General features: G+C 49.9%; 1 protein-coding gene across 2 annotated transcripts in view; it reads left to right on the top strand.

Moving 5' to 3' along the window:
* The window catches only part of SCAF4 (SR-related CTD associated factor 4), an 872,346-nt gene that overhangs the window by 185,730 nt on the left and 666,326 nt on the right, over positions 1 to 20,290 (top strand). For both annotated transcript variants that reach the window (XM_085623106.1, XM_085623105.1), the window contains exon 10: positions 5,532 to 5,684. In XM_085623106.1, coding sequence (XP_085479232.1) covers positions 5,532 to 5,684 — 153 coding nt within the window. The remainder of the gene's footprint in view (positions 1 to 5,531; positions 5,685 to 20,290) is intronic.

The following is a 20,290-nucleotide window of genomic DNA, read 5'->3' as shown; positions in this document are numbered from 1 at the left end:
TTGGGGTGAAGAGTTGATTGTGATAACAGTTGATTGCCCTAGGGAGGGTGAGGACCACCCTGACTCGTTCTTGAGTATTCCATCTACGCTCCCACTTTCTCTGCACCTCCCAAAATATAACTATGGAAGAGGACCTACCAAATCGACAAACCCTTGTGAAGGTCCAACACATTGAACCGTCCTGAAGTACAGTGCTGCAGTCTGGGACCTTACCAGACTAACGGAATATGTTGGTTGCTGTAGGACCCTCTTGGTAGGAGTTTGGTAAAGCCCATAAATAGTCTCCTACTTTGATAGTCTTGAAGGTTGGCTGATGCTCCGCTCGCTAAGTAAATTGTTGGATGTTACAAAGTGGAAGTAGAAAATGGACTCCTTTACTGTAAGCCCCACCATCCCTGAGCCAAACACTTGCTAGAGGTTCACCTGTTCCCTTCACTTTCTTAATCAAACTTGTCCATGAGAATCAAAAAGACCAAGCTGAATCCTCTGCTATTGGCCCAATATTCGACACAATGTGGCTTCGCGGGATGTGCTAGTTAAGTGATAAGTCTTGTTTCAGATGAGGACACTTATACTAACTTTATCTATCATGTGAATGATTTGTCTTGGAGAAAGGGAATGGTCATTGTTTAACTTCTAGATCCTTCCACAAATTGAGACAATAAGTACGTCTTTATCAAGGTGGTTTGTGCCAATATGTATCCCACGGTTGTGCCCTTCAAGAGGTTGTGCCCTTCAAGAGAATGGCTCTTTAGAACCATCCCCCAAATTGATTTGCCATGATGATTCTTACAACCAGGGTATGGATTTTCATTTTAGGGAGTGATTTCTGGCCTTACCATATTATGGTGGTGATATAAGAATGTGGTGTCAAATGCCTCTTTTCCACCTCTTGGAACCTGTAGACCAATGGGTTTGTGTAAAGGTCTACCAAAACTTTGAAGACTTTGATGGGCACTATATTAATCTCTCAAGTCATGACGTGTTTGCCTTTTTGGAGATGCATCAGAAAAGAGTTGGGTTCAGTCTCTTTGAACTACAATATGAACTCCTGAGGTGGAGGAAAAACTGATGTTACCCACCCATGATGTGATTCACAATGTGCTGATCCTCTTTAAAAAGATGGCACTCAAGATTTGATAAATACGTTGACGTTGCTTCTGGGCGGGGCAGCCTGAGCCTATTGAGCTGTCCTTCCAGTTAGCTGGGTCTTGTGCAGGTCTTCCTGGGCATCAAGTCACTCCTGCTAGGTTCAGTCTAGCTTCTCAGTTGGCAGGTAGTTTTCTTCCTTAGGTCAACCCAGGAAGGCGACTCAGCAGGTTTTCGCAGACTTAAGTGCAATGTGGTAGCAAAGTGGTAACGACTCAAGATTTAATTTTCCTCTTCTACAGACAACTGTGGTTTCCTAATGACATGGGTGAGCCAAATCTGGGCTAACGGTTTCCAAACAGTCTGTTGACCAAGGCAAGGTACCAGAACATATTGAAGTGTCTACCTTGCGATGGGGCATCCTGTCCCTGTCATTGTGTTTTTGCCTCAGATTGGCTATAGCTGCTCCCTTTTCCCTCGGAAGTGAGAACACAGAAAATCGATGAGATTTACACTGGCAAGAAACCTGCACTAGGAGAAATGGAATGGGATGCAGTCCTCCTCCGCTTACCCGGTACACAGGATTAAGGGAGGAGAAAATTAATTTAGAGACTGAATGGAATGCCAGAAACGTGTTTGTTTGGCCCAGTGGGCTGCACCTTTTAAAGCAAACAATAGACACATACACCCACACACCTACTTCGCATGGACCATGCGTTACATCAGTTCACCTTTGTAACACGTCCTAAATATACACTGCAGATATCCTACATACATGTTTCAGACATAACTGCAAAGAACATCAGTTCTGGGGACTGGGCCGTCCTTCTCGAGAGAGCGCTAGTGGGCAGCTCTTCCCACTCACAGCGTAGAAAGTGAAGATACAAAAATGCATTTGTCCTTGGACTAGAATCACACTTTGAAGATCGGCAGTCACCTTATAGCCTGGGTTTCTCACACAACACTTCTGCCCAACCCCCTAATAAGTGACAAACAGAACCAAAAGTCCACTAATCAAGTACAGTGTACTTCAGTTATTGTAGAGCTCAATGATAGGAAATGCTGGTGTGTCCAAACGAACAAAAGATTAAGCAGTACAGCTTTCCAAAGCCATGCAGAGGACTTCACTTTATCAGAAATGCAGTCAGTGAGTGATAAAATGGTAACAAATAATTGCATTGCTCACCATAAGCAGCACACTTTTTTCTAAAGTTCTTTTTGAGTGAGATATTCAGCTTCACATTACAACAGTACATAGCTCTGTATATTATACAAAATCTGGATCACAACAACTTATCTTGTACTCACATGGGTTTCTTATCTGAAACATTTACATTGGCAACATTCAAATCATGAGTCCAGTAACTCCGATCTTTTACACCTCAATGTTAACATACCACAGGTTACATTCATGTCAGCATTATCTCCTTTCAGATCCCTCTGTATTCTATCCATTTATTCCAAATTTTGTTCCACTTCCCCTGGCATCCTCGGTTCTGGTATATTGTTTTTTTCAGCTGCACAGTACCAGTCTAGGTCCGCTTCCTAATCTTTGACTCTGGGGGGTTCCTTTGCTCCCCAGCTCCTAGCTATGTTCCTTTTGGCTATTATGTCTGCTATTGTGCGCCATTGCATGGTATACTTTGGCCAATTGGTGTCCCCTGCAATGCATAGTGTTAGACCTGACATCCTTGGCGTGGGTTTTTCCTATCTTTTGCCTCTGCTACATGGATTTTTGATGCTGTGCTGGATTTCGTTTTGCTGGTTTAGATGCTTTGGACACTCTGCCACTGCTAATCAGTGCCAGAGTGTAAGTGCTCCCTGTGTAAAATATCGTATTGATTGGATATACCTGATTGACATATCTGTATCACCATGAAGTCCCTAGTAAAGTGCACTGTGTGTGCCAGGGCTGGTGATGACAGATGCTACTGGTGGGTCTGCAGCGCTGATTGCGCCACCCCCCTGTGTAGCCCTAAAACCGTGTCTCAGGCCTGCCGCCGCAGGCCTGCCTGCAGTCCCCGGACTGCCATGTCCTCCTGGCCAGTGTCCACACTGGCCGGGCCTAACCCTTCCCTTTTCGTACACGTCAGTCATCCCTATGGAAGGCCCAAGGTACCCCCCCTGGGCAGGGTGCAGTGTATGTAGAAGGTAGAGCATGTACTAGTGCAGGTAACATGTTCTGGTAGTGAACACCGGCCATTGTGTGTGTTCACTACTGCAAGGTTATCTTGTTCCATAGGCTAACATGGGGGAGGCGGGTGCCAATGGCTATCCGCCTATCTTCCCATAGGAACAAGATAAGACATGAGTATTTGATATCCCTGAGCTCAGCATTTAATAACACATCTTTTAGGAGAGGTTGTTTTTAAATCCTGAGTTGGAGAATAGTACTTTTTAGAGAGTAGCTGTTCTCTTGTCTAACCCTTCTGTGTGACTGGGCGTGCTTGTGGATTGACTGTCTGGCTTGAGAGTGACAGGGGCTGGGGAACCCCCGGGAGGTTGGCTGAGTCAGCCCTCTGCTGAATAGCGACATTTGCAAGGAGAGTGGAGGGAGGAGATAGCACCTGGGATTGAATAGGGCTGTGCCTACCTGCCACTCTACTGGCTCCACCTCCTGCTGGGCGGCTGACGACTCTGCCCCTCACTCTGAAAAGAATGTAGAAGCCAGGAAAACAAAGTGCTCCAGCAACACCCAGAACTGGATCAGACCGGGCTCAGGACCCACTTGCACAAAGACTTCAGACTTTTAGGGGTATAAGTATACGACGACTGACAACAGATTTTTAGATTCGACCATCGAGAGGAACCTCTGCTGAAAGACGGACCGCTGAAGAACTAAAGGAAGATTGCCGTGCTGTGTGCTCGAAAGGCTGACCTGTTCTGCTGTACAACTGAAGCTGAGGAGAAGAAGGGGTCTTGCTGTGTGCTGACCCTATCCACTTGACCAAAAAAGGCTTTGCTGTGTGCTGTGCCTTCAAACTGAATCTCCGAGGGCCCGAGAAGAGCTGGCCTCCTGTTTGGCAACCAGGGATAGAAAGGTTGCCAAGAACTCAAGACTCTGCTGTGTCCCACCTCCGCTGCTGTGTGCCGCAGGGACCGTGGACTGTTCTACCAAGCTTCACAACATCTGCCTGTGAGGTGGGCTGGCTGCTCTCTGTCTTGCTGGAGAGTACCGCACCGAGCCGGGCCTGACACCGGTTGTCGCATCAAGAAGGTCGACGTGCTCATCGGCACGTGCCTTGCCGCGACCCGGAGGCCTGAAGCAGATCGAGAGTCGTACTTCCCTGCTCTACAAAGCCGCGCTGTGAGTGGCTGACTCCGGTGACGTCGACATCGTCACTGGGGGCTCGTCGAGGGAGTTGTGGAATCCTTGCACCGAACAGCCCGAGGAGCGCTTGTACAACGAGTGCAGCGACACCGCCGGAGCAACGTAGCTGCCTAAACATCGAGAGCCCACAAACTGATTCATTCTCAGTGAGTATCGAATCACACAAGAGACTAGAGACTATCGTCTTACGATCCCGACCAACCAAGAAAGCGAATATTGTGTAAACCTGTGATGCTTGATTTCAACTGCGGAAACTAGATAAAGAGATATTATTTTTGATATAACTCACCTGTGTGGTCTAAGTTTGTGGTGTGCGGAGGGGGGATCATTGTGGTGTCTACGTGCAAATACCTTACACATTGCCTTGGGGATAAGCCTGTCTGCTCGAGCCAAGCTACCTAGAGGGTGAGCAGGGGTTATCTACCGTGTGTGTCCCTGTACCCTGACTAGAAGCAAGGGTCCCTATTTGGTCTCAGGTGTATACCTCTGCCAACTAGAGACCCCCAGATCTATCACATAGTATATGTCATTGTCCATCTGGTGGGACACTCTGCTCTGTAACCTTAGCCATCACTTGCGTAATTTTATTCCAGTAACTCTGTAATAAGGGGAAATCCCACAATGTGTGAAAGAAAGTGCCTATTCCATCACATCCCCTCAAGCATTTATGCGTATCACTCCTACCGATACAGTAGAGTCTATTCCTGGTTGTATAGGGCATATGTTTTGAATGGTCCAGTATTTGCATGAAATAAATATTGCTTTCTTAATATAACCATAGTGAACATTGATTGACGTTGTTCTCAAACGGGGTTTAGTACTGTTTGCTTTAAGTATTACTTTCTTTTCTTGTTCTCTGTCTGAAAAGTATCTTAAAATTCTTCAGCAATATTTTCCCTTCTGCACAACCTGTCCGGGAACAAACCTGTTCATATACAACCAAAGTGGTGTTCTACCTCCTGGGTGATAAAATGTATTTCTTCTTGCTTTTTTGCCGTAGATTAATATGGAATGCCAACCCTTGAGTCACCTTTAAAAACCAGTAAATCTACATGGAAATAATAAATTTGTACTTTGTTGAAATAACTTGTTTTTTTCCCTCTTCCATAAGCTCCAGCAGTTTCTCCAGACTTTCCAACAGCCATCAAAACCACAATCTCCTCCAGTCCTTGACAATAATGTAATGACTCAGGTGCAGCCCATCACCTCTCAGTTGCAAGGCACAACCACCCAGCAACCAGAGCAGAACACTGCCTTCAAAAAGGTAATTTGGTTCTGCGAAAGATAATTTTAGATTAACTATGCAGTCAGGTTTTTCTCTTTCTACCACACTTTCTGCTTGTAGGGTTGCTCTTGAGCACTCCATTTCAAACCGTTTTGAAACTCTTTATAAAGTGACATTTAGAAACTGCATAGTACATTATTCAAGAACCTGAGTGTAGGAAATTCTTCACAACGACTTACGGGGCGAATCCTCAGGACTTAAGAGGAGTACAGGGCAAGGTCCAAGACAGCACCAACAGTTCACCTCCATCCGCACTAGGGCAGCTGGGTAAAGTGGTGCAACACAGCGTCAGATACCCAGTGTTAGTCTACGGGATGTAGGAAGCTGGTTCTTTATATGGTGTGCCACTAGGTAGTTATACCGTGAGCAGAGTCAAGGGGTTTCCCAAAACTGTGCAGGGCTCAATGGAAAACTCAAAGAGCTCTATTAGTTGTAGTGTGAAGGAGCAACCTTATTCTTAACACAGGGGAATGTAAGGCATTTATTGGACAACATTGACCAATAATGGACACAACTGAAATAGGAGATCCATACACATTTTAGGAAAATAAGCTTTGTGTGTACTTTATTGTAAGACCAAGATCGTTACAATAAGGTAAGTACGTTTATAAATACTTTTCACTTTCAAAAGTCGAACCTTTGAACAATTTCTGAGCAGTTTAATGTTATTTTGTGGAGAAATGCGGTTATACGGGTAAGTATCACACTTACAGTTCCAGTCTTTGGGGGCAAGGCTCAGGTGGGTATCAAAACTGCGGCACAGGGGCAGCCGTGTGCAGAGGTGAAAATCAGAGTTGGGCCAGTTTGTTTAAATGGGGACTGGGGGGCTCAAAGCCACAATGCTCATGGGGGAGAAAATCTGTTGCTGGGGCAAAGCTTTGGGGGTAAGGTCATGCACGGGGGAGGGCACAAAGCAGCAATGTAGTGCTAGTTTGCATTGCACACAGGCAGTGTGCCATGTCAACTTTGTCGTTTTTGTCTCCACCAGGCCAGGCATGCTGTAGTGGCAATCTGCGTTGCCTATGTGAGGGGTTCTTGGGAAGCCCTCTTCAATCCCAATGCCCTAGGTACCGTTTACTAGAGACATACAGGTGGCCTGAAGGACCAATTATGGATCAGTTTTAAGGAAGGAGCACTGGCACAGGGGACCCTGTTGGCAGGGACCATATGCACTACAATTGAAACCACATCAATTTCCAGGCAGAAAGGGGGGGTGGGGAGGACCACGTCAAGAGGCACTTGATCACATTCTTGTTCGAGGCATGTGGGCTGCTGAATTCATATCTGTGCATAGATCGCCGCCTAGTGTTGGGTCCAGATGATTGCACATTGTTGTCCTGGAAGAGTCTTCGAAGTATCCTGAGATGGGTGACTCCTCCCCTGGACCACAGTGCGCATGGGCATCCTCTCCATCCCTAGATTGTTTTTTCCCGCCATTGGGGTTCGGATGCAACTATCTTAGCTCAACTTCGGAATACTTAGTTTTAGGCCAAAAGGCCTATAGTTTTCGTCAGTACAGTTACCGTTCGGTGTCGACTACTAGTTCTAGTGCTCCACACCCTCTTCCAAATTTCGAATCGAATTGGTCCAAACTTCGACGCTCCATCGACGATGGAATCGAGAACTCCGTTCAAGAGGTGTCCGTTGTGCCACGCCAAGTACCCTCACATCGATGTCCACCCGGTCTGTAACAAATGTCTCTCGCCGGATCACGACGAATCGAAATGCATGGCCTGCGCGCGGTTCTGATCCAAGAAAACTCTACGGAACCGACGGGCAGCGAGGCTCGAGGCGCAGCAGGCAGCGCCCGCACCCACCAACATATTCAGCACCGAGGACGAGGACGCCGAGAGCGTGGAAGAAATACTATCTAGCCCCGCTTCGGAGCATGGTTCCCGATCGGACGACGATGACTAAGAGCTCTTTCGACGTGAAGAAGCCGTCGACGAGGTAGGGGACTTCGACGAAGCCTATGGGGCTGAAGAAGACAGCTCTCCCGAGGAGTTAGGCCAACCCGTCGAAACGGAGGCTGAAATTAGTAGTCCGGCTCCGGTCGAGGGATCGACTTTGGGCCTTACCAAAGACCTAATCCATGGTTCCTCGGCCCCGCCTTCCGGCCCGGCATCGAACACTATGCAAGAGCCAATATTACCCAAGACGACCGGGTTGTTAAACCCAAAAACATCCATCGCTCCAGTCCCTTCAAAATCGAAAGCGAAACTGGTGGTGGTCGGATCAAAGGCGTCGAAACAGTCCACTGCCCCGGCGCCGACGCCGAAAAAAGTCGTCGGCTCCGAACACGTACAGAAAGACTTCGGCGCCGAGCTCACCGCAGCAGACGCGGTCGACGCACAAAAGAAGCACGCCCTCGGGCACCACAAGGCACCGACACCTTCGGCGCCGACACCGAAGCCCGTCGCCTCCGCAGTCAAAATGGCCACCTCGGCTACGTCGACGCCTAAAGCACCGATGCCGAAGAAGTCCTCGACTACGTCGACTATCGATGCATCCCTTCAAACCAGTGACCCCCTTCCGACAAAAAAGTCGGGGTCGGCCTCCACGCCTATTACCACGATGCCCACCAAACCACCATCTCAGTTTGCTGTGCAGCAGGTCTCTGCATCTCTACAACGTATCCGGGACCAGGTAGCCCTCCACTCTACCTCGGGTCCCAACACTACCTCACCCTGTAGAGTGCACTCGGATCCCACCAACATTACCTTTGGACTGCCACCGACATCGGCACCGAAACTCTTTCAAATTCGGACACATGTCCTCCACACACAGTCCACCACCTCTGGCCTAACAGAACAAGACCCTTCAGGGCCACAATTTATCGACGCCGACACTGGCAGGCTCATGCTCCACAAGCGCAAGATCACGCCAGTCAGGGAAGAGGTGCCATACAAAATTCCTCTTAAACGCAAGCTACCGGCGGAGCAGGAACCAGTGCTACAAGAACACTTCCATCCCCTCCAACTAGCTCCGCAGTCCTTTTCTCCTACCCCTTCTGAATCGGACCCGATGCAGGAATATGGTGGGGACGATACCATCTACCCCGGGGACGCAGATCCCGATGAAACACAGGATCCTGATCAGGCATGGGATGACCCCACAGACCCAAGTGTCACGCCACATGCTCAGGATGCGCAACTCTACAATATTAAAACGTCTCCTACAGAGGACACGGCCGCATTTAATGCCCTTATCGAACGGGCTGCTGCTTATCATGGGGTGGAACTACACTCTGACGCCATTGAGGAGGACTTCCTACTTGACACTTTCGCATCTTCGGAAAGAACTGTCAAGACTCTGCCCATGCTTAAAGGGGTTCTGAAGCCTGCCAAAGACATTTTCAAGGACACCACAGGAGCCCGAGTGTTAAACCCCAGGATTGAAAAGAAATACAAGCCTGCACCTGGTGACCCTAAATACATTAGGGGTCAGTTGCCATTAGACTCTATGGTGGTTGCCAACGCTCGCAAAAGAGCCCACTCACAGACAACTGGTGATGCTCCTCCCCCAGACAAAGAGTCAAAGGTCCTTGAAACATCGGGCAAACGTGTTGCAGCGCAAGCAGCCAATATCCTGCGCATTGCCAATACACAAGCACTCCTGGCACGTTATGACAGGTCACATTATGACACGCTGGAGTCACTGCTCCAACACCTACCAGAGGAGTATAAAGTCAGCGGAGCTCCTCATTAGAGAAGGACAACTCCTCACTAGTGCGTCCATAAACTGCGCCCTAGACGCAGCTGACACAGCGGCCAGGGCAATAAACACAAGTGTCATGTTACGACGCCATGCCTGGTTACGCATCTCAGGCTTCAAACCCGAGATCCAAAACAATATCCTCAACTTACCGGTTAACACGGAATTTTTATTTGGCCCAGACGTTGACACTACCCTAGAGAAAATAAAAAAAGACACAGATACTGCCAAATCTATGGGGGCGCTACAAACCCAACAATTTCGTAGTGGCTCCTTTCGTCGCACTGGAAATAGGAGAACGTCAAGGGGCCAGGGGTCACAACAACAGTATGCTAAAGGTGGCACACAAACCACCTACGACAAAAATAACAGGGGTGGATATCGTGGATCCAGCACCAAGGGCAGGGGACGTGGATATGGCAACACCAGGTCCTCCCCAAAAAACAAACAGTGACGCCTTCTCCCTACCCTCCGACCACTTGACACCTGTCGGGGGACGACTCCAGCTGTTGCTGCCCGCATGGAAGAACATCACCACGGACAGGTGGGTCAGGGACATCATTCAACATGGATACTGTCTGGCACTAACTTCCACTCCATCCAACATACCACCAAAGCACCGTCCTATGTCAGCCGAACACTTAGATTTACTCCAGCAAGAAGTGCTTGCTATGCTCGCAAAAGGGGCCATAGAAGTAGTGCCCACTGCCCAGCAGGGCACAGGAGTGTACTCTCTGTACTTCTTGATCCCAAAAAAGGACGGCTCGCTCAGACCTATCCTGGACCTGCGACCCCTAAACCTATATATACTATCGGAGCATTTCCATATGCTCGCCCTCCAACAGGTTCTCCCACTACTCACTCAGGGGGATTTCCTAGCTACGCTAGACCTGAAGGATGCATACTTCCACATACCAATACACCCTTCACACAGGAAATACCTCAGATTCACCATTCAAGGGAATCACTATCAGTTCAAAGTTCTCCCCTTCGGAGTAACAACAGCACCCAGGGTCTTTACCAAGTGCCTGGCGACAGTGGCCGCGCATCTGCGAAGACAAAATATTCACGTCTTCCCTTATTTGGACGACTGGCTAGTTCAGGCCAAGTCAGCACAACAATGTGCCACCCGCATGTCCCACACCATTCACCTTCTTCACGATCCGGGATTTTCACTAAATTACCCAAAATCAAGTCTCCAACCTGCGCACGTACAACAGTACTTAGGCGCGACAATCAACACTCTGGCTGCCACAGCTCAGCCAACTTTAGTGAGAATCAACAGCATGCAACTGCTGATCTCAAAATTCAAACCTCAACACTCCCTTCCGGCGCGAGTGTTCATGAAGTTGATAGGCATGATGGCCTCCTGCATCTTCATAGTCCCACACACGAGATTACATATGCGCCCGCTTCAGGAGTGCCTAGCACGTCAGTGGAATCAGGCTCAGGGACAGTTGAAAGACCTAGTGTTGGTGAGCAGTCGGGCATACAACTCTCTGCATTGGTGGACTCCACAAAACCTTTGCAAGGGCCGACCGTTCCAAGAGCCTGTTCCACAAATAGTACTGACAGCGGACGCGTCTCTCCAGGGATGGGGAGCTCATGTACTCCACTACACAGTGCAGGGACTATGGACGACACAACAGAAGAAGATGCACATCAACCTTCTGGAACTGATGGCAATCTTCCTGGCCATGAAGGCATTCAAAGTACATCTGTGCAACAAGGTCGTGTTGATCCGGACGGACAACATGACCGCAATGTACTACATACAGAAACAGGGAGGAACACACTCTCCACAGTTGTCTCATCTGGCTCAGAGCATGTGGAAGTGGGCCATTCAAAGGAACATGTTCCTCATGGCGGAACACCTCCCCGGCAAGGACAACCAGATGGCGGATCTGCTCAGCAGACACAGCCACCAGATGCACGAGTGGGAGTTACACCCATCAGTACTCCAGCCGTACTTCCAGCAGTGGGGTCATCCGGAGATAGACCTGTTCGCCACAAGCGAAAACGCAAAATGCCAAAGCTTTGCCGCCAGGTTCCCACATCCGCAGTCGCAGGGCAATGCGATATGGATGAACTGGTCCGGCAGATTTGCGTACGCTTTTCCCCCAGCGCGGTTGATACCGCTGGTGGCTCGCAAACTCAGGCAACACTCCCTGACACTCGTCCTAGTTGCTCCTACGTGGGCACGCCAGCCATGGTACACCACCTTCCTCGAACTTTCCGTGGTGCCGCATCAAAGGCTGCGGATCAAACCCGCTCATTTGACGCAGAACCATGGAGAGATTCAGCACCCAGATCCGCAACAGCTGAACCTGGCAATCTGGCTCCTGAAGTCCTAGAGTTTGGCTATCTCAACCTGCCACCTGACTGTATGGACATCATCAAGGAGGCCAGAAGACCCACTACAAGAGCTTGCTATGCAGCCAAATGGAAAAGGTTCATCATTTATTGCAGTAATAATGACATTAACCCGCTGGACGCATCCATCCAAAACATCATTTGCTACCTATTACACCTATACCGATGCAATCTGGCGTACACCTCTATACGTGTCCATTTGACCGCAATATCAGCCTATCTGCAAACCAGGCAGCACCTCTCTCTATTCAGAGTGCCTGCCATCAAAGCATTCTTGGAAGGACTCAAACGAGTCATTCCACCTAGTCACCCACCGGCTCCAATGTGGAACCTCAACCTGGTCCTCACACGCCTAATGGGTCCACCCTTTGAACCTCTACACTCATGCGAGATTCAATTCCTCACCTGGAAAGTAGCTTTCCTGGTAGCGATCACTTCCTTAAGAAGAGTTAGTGAACTCCAGGCACTAACCGTTCAAGAGCCATTTATACAGGTTCATGCCAACAGGGTCGTACTACGTACCAACCCAAAATTCATGCCCAAAGTAATATCGCAGTTCCACATGAATCAGACTATCGAACTGCCCGTTTTCTTCCAAAACCCGCAAACTGTCGCAGAAAGGGCACTCCATACACTGGATGTACGGAGGGCCCTCATGTACTACATCGACAGGACTAAACCCTTCAGGAAGACAAAACAACTGTTCGTTGCCTTTGCCCCGCACCACAAAGGTAACGCCATCTCCAAAGCAGGGATAGCCAGATGGATAGTTAAGTGTATTCAAATCTGTTATCAAAAGGCAAAACGCACATTAACTATTCCACCACGAGCCCACTCAACACGTAAGTTAGGGGCTTCCATGGCTTTTCTAGGAAATATTCCCCTGCATGATATATGCAGAGCAGCCACATGGTCCACTACACACACTTTTACTAAACACTATTGTGTGGATGTGCAATCAAAACAGCAGGCAGCTGTAGGACAGGCTGTTCTAAAAACTCTTTTTCAGACCGCTGCAGCTGGCACGGGTAGCCGCCACTAATAGAGGGCACTGCTATACATTCTATGCACAGATATGAATTCAGCAGCCCACATGCCTCGAACTGAATATGCTACTTACCAGTATGCATCTGTTCTTGGCATGTAGGGCTGCTGACATTCATATCGCCCTCCCTCCTCCCCGGCGCCTGTCGCAGCTGCAGCTCTCAGAATTACTGTAAAGCATGGTCATCACTTTCTGTATCTACTCCATCACTGCCACAATGGCGAAAAACAATCTGAGGATGGAGGGGATGCCCATGCGCACTGTAGTCCAGGGGAGGAGTCACCTATCCAAGGATACTTCGAAGACTCTTCCAGGACAACAACGTGCAAACATCCGGACCCAACACTAGGCGGCGATCTATGCACAGATATGAATGTCAGCAGCCCTACATGCCAAGAACAGATGCATACTGGTAAGTAGCATATTCATTCCAGTTCGACGATCGAAGCGGAATCCTCACTCATCGCGGTATTAAGATCGCGATCTCCTCAATCACCTTCTCATCGACAAATCTTCGGTTCCAGTCGTTGACGGTGGCCTTCGGGCCTACCCAAGCTCCGGTCCCGGCTGATGGAAAGAACTCCATTCAAGAAGTGCCCTCGATGTGGGTCCAAATTCCCCCACACCGATCTTCATGAGGTGTGCAACCTCTGCCTCTCCCCTGAACACGAGGCTCGAGACTGTCCGGCCTGTAAGTCTTTCAGATAGAAAAAGACTATTCGGGATCGAAGAGCCAGACGAAACATGGCGCACTCCTCGACCTCCGTTCCAGTAGACATCTTCGGAGAGGACGTCGAAGATCCGGGACAGCAGGACACCGAAGAGGACCTAGTCAGTGCTTCCGAAGCAGACGACTCGGATGTAGAGGACATCACCCCGGCGCAGAGGGTCGTGATTAATATACCCCCTCCCACACCCGCGCCGACACCCAAAAAGGCTTCGGTCACGCCTTCGCCTCCGGGCCTAGGCAAGACCAGAGACACTGCTTCACACACCCCACCTTCGGGCCCGGTGAAGAAGCCAAATAAGCCTTCCGGCGGCCCGGGCTCGAGCCAGCCTTCCAGCGGTGCCGATAAACACACTTTGGCACCGGATAAGAGATCGGCCTCACCTCGACACCGAGCTCCGCACCAAAGCCCTCGGTGTAGAAACCCAGTCTCTCGGTGCCGACCAAACATCATAAGGCCCTCGGCACCGACACTCCCACGCCGAAGCCTGTCTCCGCGCCGACCAAAAAATCGGAGGTTCCCAAGCCCAGTGCTAAACACGGCACGGGCAAGCCTAAAAAGTCATCGGCCCCGAAAACTTCGGCGCCGACGGAACAAACATTGTCACAGGAACTGTTTACACCGGATCCTTTACAAAAAACTCTTACTAAGGATCCAAAAACTGGACATTTGGCACTCTTCCAAAAAGAGACATTTGGATAAACCGGCTCCGCCTCCACCCCCAAAGAGGAAGGACTCTGCTACCTCCCCTTTCAGAATACCTTCCCCACCTCCTCCACCCTCTCCACCTCCGCCCCCTCCGCCTTCTCCACCCCCACCTCATCGCTCTCCGACCCCCGTCTCCAGACGATGATGATCAGGGGTACCCATAACAGGATCCAGGGGATGTGCCCCAAGACCCCACCCCTACAGGATCCCCCAGACCCATGGGACAACTACAATAACCCAGATATTCCAGACGTCCCACAAGATGACATTTACCCTTCCAGACCATCTCCACCGGAAGACTCACTAGGTTTCCACCACCTACTTCAGAGGGCGGCACATTATCACGGGGTAGAGTTACACACTGACCCATTGGAGGAGGATTTCCTTCTCGACACATTTGATACCGCACATAGGTCTACCTCCATACTAGCTATGCTCAAGGGGGTGGTAAAACATGCGCCAGAGGTTTTTAAGGACCCAGTCAGGGCCAGGGTCATTAACCCACGCATAGAGAGAGTACAAAGCTGCCCCCACAGATCCTGCCTATATCAAAGGGCCAGCGCCACTAGATTCCCTATTGATTTCCACTGCACGAAAGAGGTCAAATTCCCAGGCGTCAGGCGAAGCACCACCACCTGACAAAGAGTCGAAGCTGCTGGACGCGTCAGGTAAGCGCACTGCGTCACAGGCAGCCAATATAGGGCGTATCTCCAACACCCAAGCGCTATTGGCCAGATACGATAGGGCGCATTATGATGAATTAGAAACCATAATGCACCACCTCCCAGAAAGATACAAAAATAGGGCCAATGAATTAATTCAAGAGGGTAAAGCAATAACTAACACCTCCATACGCTGTGCCCTAGATGCAGCAGACACAGCCTCCAGTGCCATTAATACTAGCGTCCTCCTCCGTCGCCATGCTTCGCTGAGAATATCTGGTTTCAAACCAGAGGTACAGGCCTCCATCCTAAATCATCCCTTTGACCAAGAACACCTATTCGGCCCAAAGGTAGATGAGGCCCTCGAAAAAATGGAGGAGGACACTGATACTGCGAAATCTATGGGAGCCCTGCAGTCACACCCTCCTAGGCGCTCCTTTCGCCGCTCTTCCTTTTGGAGTACATCTAGAGGCTACTCCTCAGATAGCGCGTCCACTTCCTACAAATCCCCCACTCAGTCCACCTTCACAAGGGGTTATCAAAGAGGCGGCTATAGGGGCAATAACAAAGACTGAGGCAAAACAAATACCGCCCGCTGCCACACCGCCTACCCAATGACTTTCTCCTGCTCCCTCCAGACCATACCACTCCGGTCGGGTCCCCAACATTCCAACCAGGCAACGCCCAATGTCACAAGAACATTCCACGCTTCAGGTCTGGGAGACCATCACCTCAGACAAATCGGTGACCCAAATTATTCGGTCAGGATACTGCCTCAGAAGAGGCGCGCCCTCGTGCACCACAAGGCACCGACACCTTCGGCGCCGACACCGAAGCCCGTCGCCTCCGCAGTCAAAATGGCCGCCTCCGCAACGTCGACGCCTAAAGCACCGATGCCAAAGAAGTCCTCGACTACGTCGACTATCGATGCATCCCTTCAAGCCAGTGACCCCCTTCCGACAAAAAAGTCGGTGTCGGCCTCCACACCTACTACCAAGCTGCCCATCAAACCGCCATCTCAGTTTGCTGTGCAGCAGGTCTCTGCATCTCTCCAACGTATCCGGGACCAGGTAGCCCTCCACTCTACCTCGGGTCCCCACACTACCTCACCCGGTACAGTGCACTCGGAGCCCACCAACATCACCTTTGGGCTGCCACCGACATCGGCACCGAAACTCTTTCAAATTCGGACACGTGTCCTCCACACACAGTCCACCACCTCTGGCCTAACAGAACACGACCCTTCAGGGCCACAGTTTATCGACGCCGACACTGGCAGGCTCATGCTCCACAAGCGCAAGATCACGCCAGTCAGGGAAGAGGTGCCATACAAAATTCCTCTTAAACGCAAGCTACCGGCGGAGCAGGAACCAGTGCTACAAGAACACTTCCATCCCCTCCAACTAGCTCCGCAGTCCTTTTCTCCTACCCCTTCTGAATCGGACCCGATGCAGGAATATGGTGGGGACGATACCATCTACCCCGGGGACGCAGATCCCGATGACACACAGGATCCTGATCAGGCATGGGATGACCCCACAGACCCAAGTGTCACGCCACATGCTCAGGATGCGCAACTCTACAATAATAAAACTTCTCCTACAGAGGACACGGCCGCATTTAATGCCCTTATCGAACGGGCAGCTGCTCATCATGGGGTGGAACTGCACTCTGGCGCCATTGAGGAGGACTTCCTGCTTGACACTTTCACATCTTCGGAAAGAACTGTCAAGACTCTGCCCATGCTTAAAGGGGTTCTGAAGCCTGCCAAAGACATTTTCAAGGACACCACAAGAGCCCGAGGGTTAAACCCCAGGATTGAAAAGAAATATAAGCCTGCACCTGGTGACCCTAAATACATTGGGGGTCAGTTGCCATTAGACTCTATGGTGGTTGCCAACGCTCGCAAAAGAGCCCACTCACAGACAACTGGTGATGCTCCTCCCCCAGACAGAGTCAGAGGTCCTTGAAACATCTGGCAAACGTGTGGCAGCGCAAGCAGCCAATATCCTGCGCATTGCCAATACACAAGCACTCCTGGCACGTTATGACAGGTCACATTATGACACCCTAGAGTCACTGCTCCAACACCTACCAGAGGAGTATAAACAGTCAGCGGAGCTCCTCATTAGAGAAGGACAACTCCTCACTAATGCGTCCATAAAATGCGCCCTAGACGCAGCTGACACAGCGGCCAGGGCAATAAACACAAGTGTCATGTTACGACGTCATGCCTGGTTACGCATCTCAGGCTTCAAACCCGAGATCCAAAACAATATCCTCAACTTACCGGTTAACACAGAATTTTTATTTGGCCCAGACGTTGACACTACCCTAGAGAAAATAAAAAAAAGACACAGATACTGCCAAATCTATGGGGGCGCTACAAACCCAACAATTTCGTAGTGGCTCCTTTCGTCGCACTGGAAATAGGGGAACGTCAAGGGGCCAGGGGTCACAACAACAGTATGCTAAAGGTAGCACACAAACCACCTACGACAAAAACAACAGGGGTGGATATCGTGGATCCAGCGCCAAGGGTAGGGGACATGGATATGGCAACACCAGGTCCTCCCCAAAAAACAAACAGTGACGCCCTCTCCCTACCCCCCGACCACTTAACACCTGTCGGGGGACGACTCCAGCTGTTCCTGCCCGCATGGAAGAACATCACCATGGACAGGTGGGTCAGGGACATCATTCAACATGGGTACTGTCTGGAACTAACTTCCACTCCACCCAACATACCACCAAAGCACCGTCCTATGTCAGCTGAACACTTAGATTTACTCTAGCACAAGTGCTTGCTATGCTCGCAAAAGGGGCCATGGAAATAGTGGCCACCGCTCAGCAGGGCACAGGAGTGTACTCTCTGTACTTCTTGATCCCAAAAAAGGACGGCTCGCTCAGACCTATCCTAGACCTGCGACCCCTAAACCTATATATACTGTCGGAGCATTTCCATATGCTCACCCTCCAACAGGTTCTCCCACTACTCACTCGGGGATTTCCTAGCTACACTAGACCTGAAGGATGCATACTTCCACATACCAATACACCCTTCACACAGGAAATACCTCAGATTCACCATTCAAGGGAATCACTATCAGTTCAAAGTTCTCCCCTTCGGAGTAACAACAGCACCCAGGGTCTTTACCAAGTGCCTGGCGACAGTGGCCGCACATCTGCGAAGACAAAATATTCACGTCTTCCCTTATTTGGACGACTGGCTAGTTCAGGCCAAATCAGCACAACAATGTGCCACCCACATGTCCCACACCATTCACCTTCTTCACGATCTGGGATTCTCACTAAATTACCCAAAGTCAAGTCTCCAACCTGCGCACGTACAACAGTACTTAGGCGCTACAATCAACACTCTGGCTGCCACAGCTCAGCCAACTTTAGTGAGAATCAACAGCATGCAACTGCTGATCTCAAAATTCAAACCTCAACACTCCCTTCCGGCGCGAGTGTTCATGAAGTTGATAGGCATGATGGCCTCCTGCATCTTCATAGTCCCACACGCGAGACTACATATGCGCCCGCTTCAGGAGTGCTTAGCACGTCAGTGGAATCAGGCTCAAGGACAGTTGAAAGACCTAGTGTTGGTTAGCGGTCGGGCATACAACTCTCTGCATTGGTGGAATCCACAAAACCTTTGCAAGGGCCGACCGTTCCAAGAGCCTGTTCCACAAATAATACTGACAGCGGACGCGTCTCTCCAGGGATGGGGAGCTCATGTACTCAATTACACAGTGCAGGGACTATGGACCACACAACAAAAGAAGATGCACATCAACCTTCTGGAACTGATGGCAATCTTCCTGGCAATGAAAGCATTCAAAGTACACCTGTGCAACAAGGTCGTGTTGATCCGGACGGACAACATGACTGCCATGTACTACATACAGAAGCAGGGAGGAACACACTCTCCACAGTTCTCATCTGGCTCAGAGCATGTGGAAGTGGGCCATTCAGAGGAACATATTCCTCATGGCGGAACACCTCCCAGGCAAAGACAACCAGATGGCAGATCTGCTCAGCAGGCACAGCCACCAGATGCACGAGTGGGAGTTACACCCATCAGTACTCCAACCGTACTTCCAGCAGTGGGGTCATCCAGAGATGGACCTATTCGCCACAAGGGAAAACGCAAAATGCCAAAGCTTTGCCGCCAGGTTCCCACATCCACAGTCGCAGGGCAATGCGATATGGATGAACTGGTCCGGCAGATTTGCGTACGCTTTTCCCCCAGCGCCGTTGATACCGCTGGTGGCACGCAAACTGCGACAGCACTCTCTGACACTCATCCTGGTTGCTCCAACATGGGCACGCCAGCCATGGTACACCACCTTTCTGGAACTTTCCGTGGTGCCGCATCAAAGGCTACGGATCAAACCCGCGCTTTTGACGCAGAACCATGGAGAAATTCAACACCCAGATCCGCAACAGCTGAACCTGGCAATCTGGCTCCTGAAGTCTTAGAGTTTGGCTACCTAAACCTGCCACCTGACTGTATGGAGATCATTAAGGAAGCTAGGAGACCCACTACCAGAGCTTGCTATGCAGCCAAATGGAAGAGGTTTGTCATTTATTGCAACAACAATCATATTAACCCGCTAGACGCATCTATTCAGAACATAATCTGCTATCTATTACACCTATACCGATGCTATCTGGCATACACCTCAATACGTGTCCATTTAACAGCAATAGCAGCCTACCTCCAAAACAGGCAGCACCTCTCTTTATTCAGAGTGCCTGCCATCAAAGCCTTCTTGGAAGGACTTAAACGGGTGATTCCCCCACGGCACCCCCCAGCACCGGTGTGGAACCTCAACTTGGTCCTCACCAGACTAATGGGTCCACCCTTTGAACCTCTCCATTCTTGTGAGATTCAATTCCTCACCTGGAAAGTGGCTTTCCTGGTTGCCATCACTTCCTTAAGAACAGTTAGTGAACTCCAGGCACTAACCATTCAGGAGCCATTTATACAAGTTCACGCAAACCGGGTCGTACTACGTACCAACCCCAAATTCATGCCTAAAGTAATATCGCAGTTCCACATGAACCAAACCATTGAACTGCCTGTTTTCTTTCAAAACCCACAAAATGTCGCTGAGAGGATGCTCCACACACTAGATGTAAAGAGGGCCCTCATGTACTATTGACAGAACTAAAAACTTTAGGAAGACTAAACAACTCTTTGTTGCCTTCTCTCCACAACACAAAGGCAACGCCATTTCCAAAGCAGGTATAGCCAGATGGATCGTTAAATGTATCCAAATTTGTAATAAAAAAGCTAAACGCACATTAACGATTCCACCACGAGCCCACTCAACACGGAAGTTA

This window comes from Triturus cristatus, chromosome 8 (assembly GCF_964204655.1).
Source record: "Triturus cristatus chromosome 8, aTriCri1.1, whole genome shotgun sequence".
Classification (NCBI taxonomy): domain Eukaryota; kingdom Metazoa; phylum Chordata; class Amphibia; order Caudata; family Salamandridae; genus Triturus; species Triturus cristatus.
The sequence above is the reverse complement of the archived record's forward strand: the minus strand, read 5'-3'. Positions and strand labels throughout refer to the sequence as shown.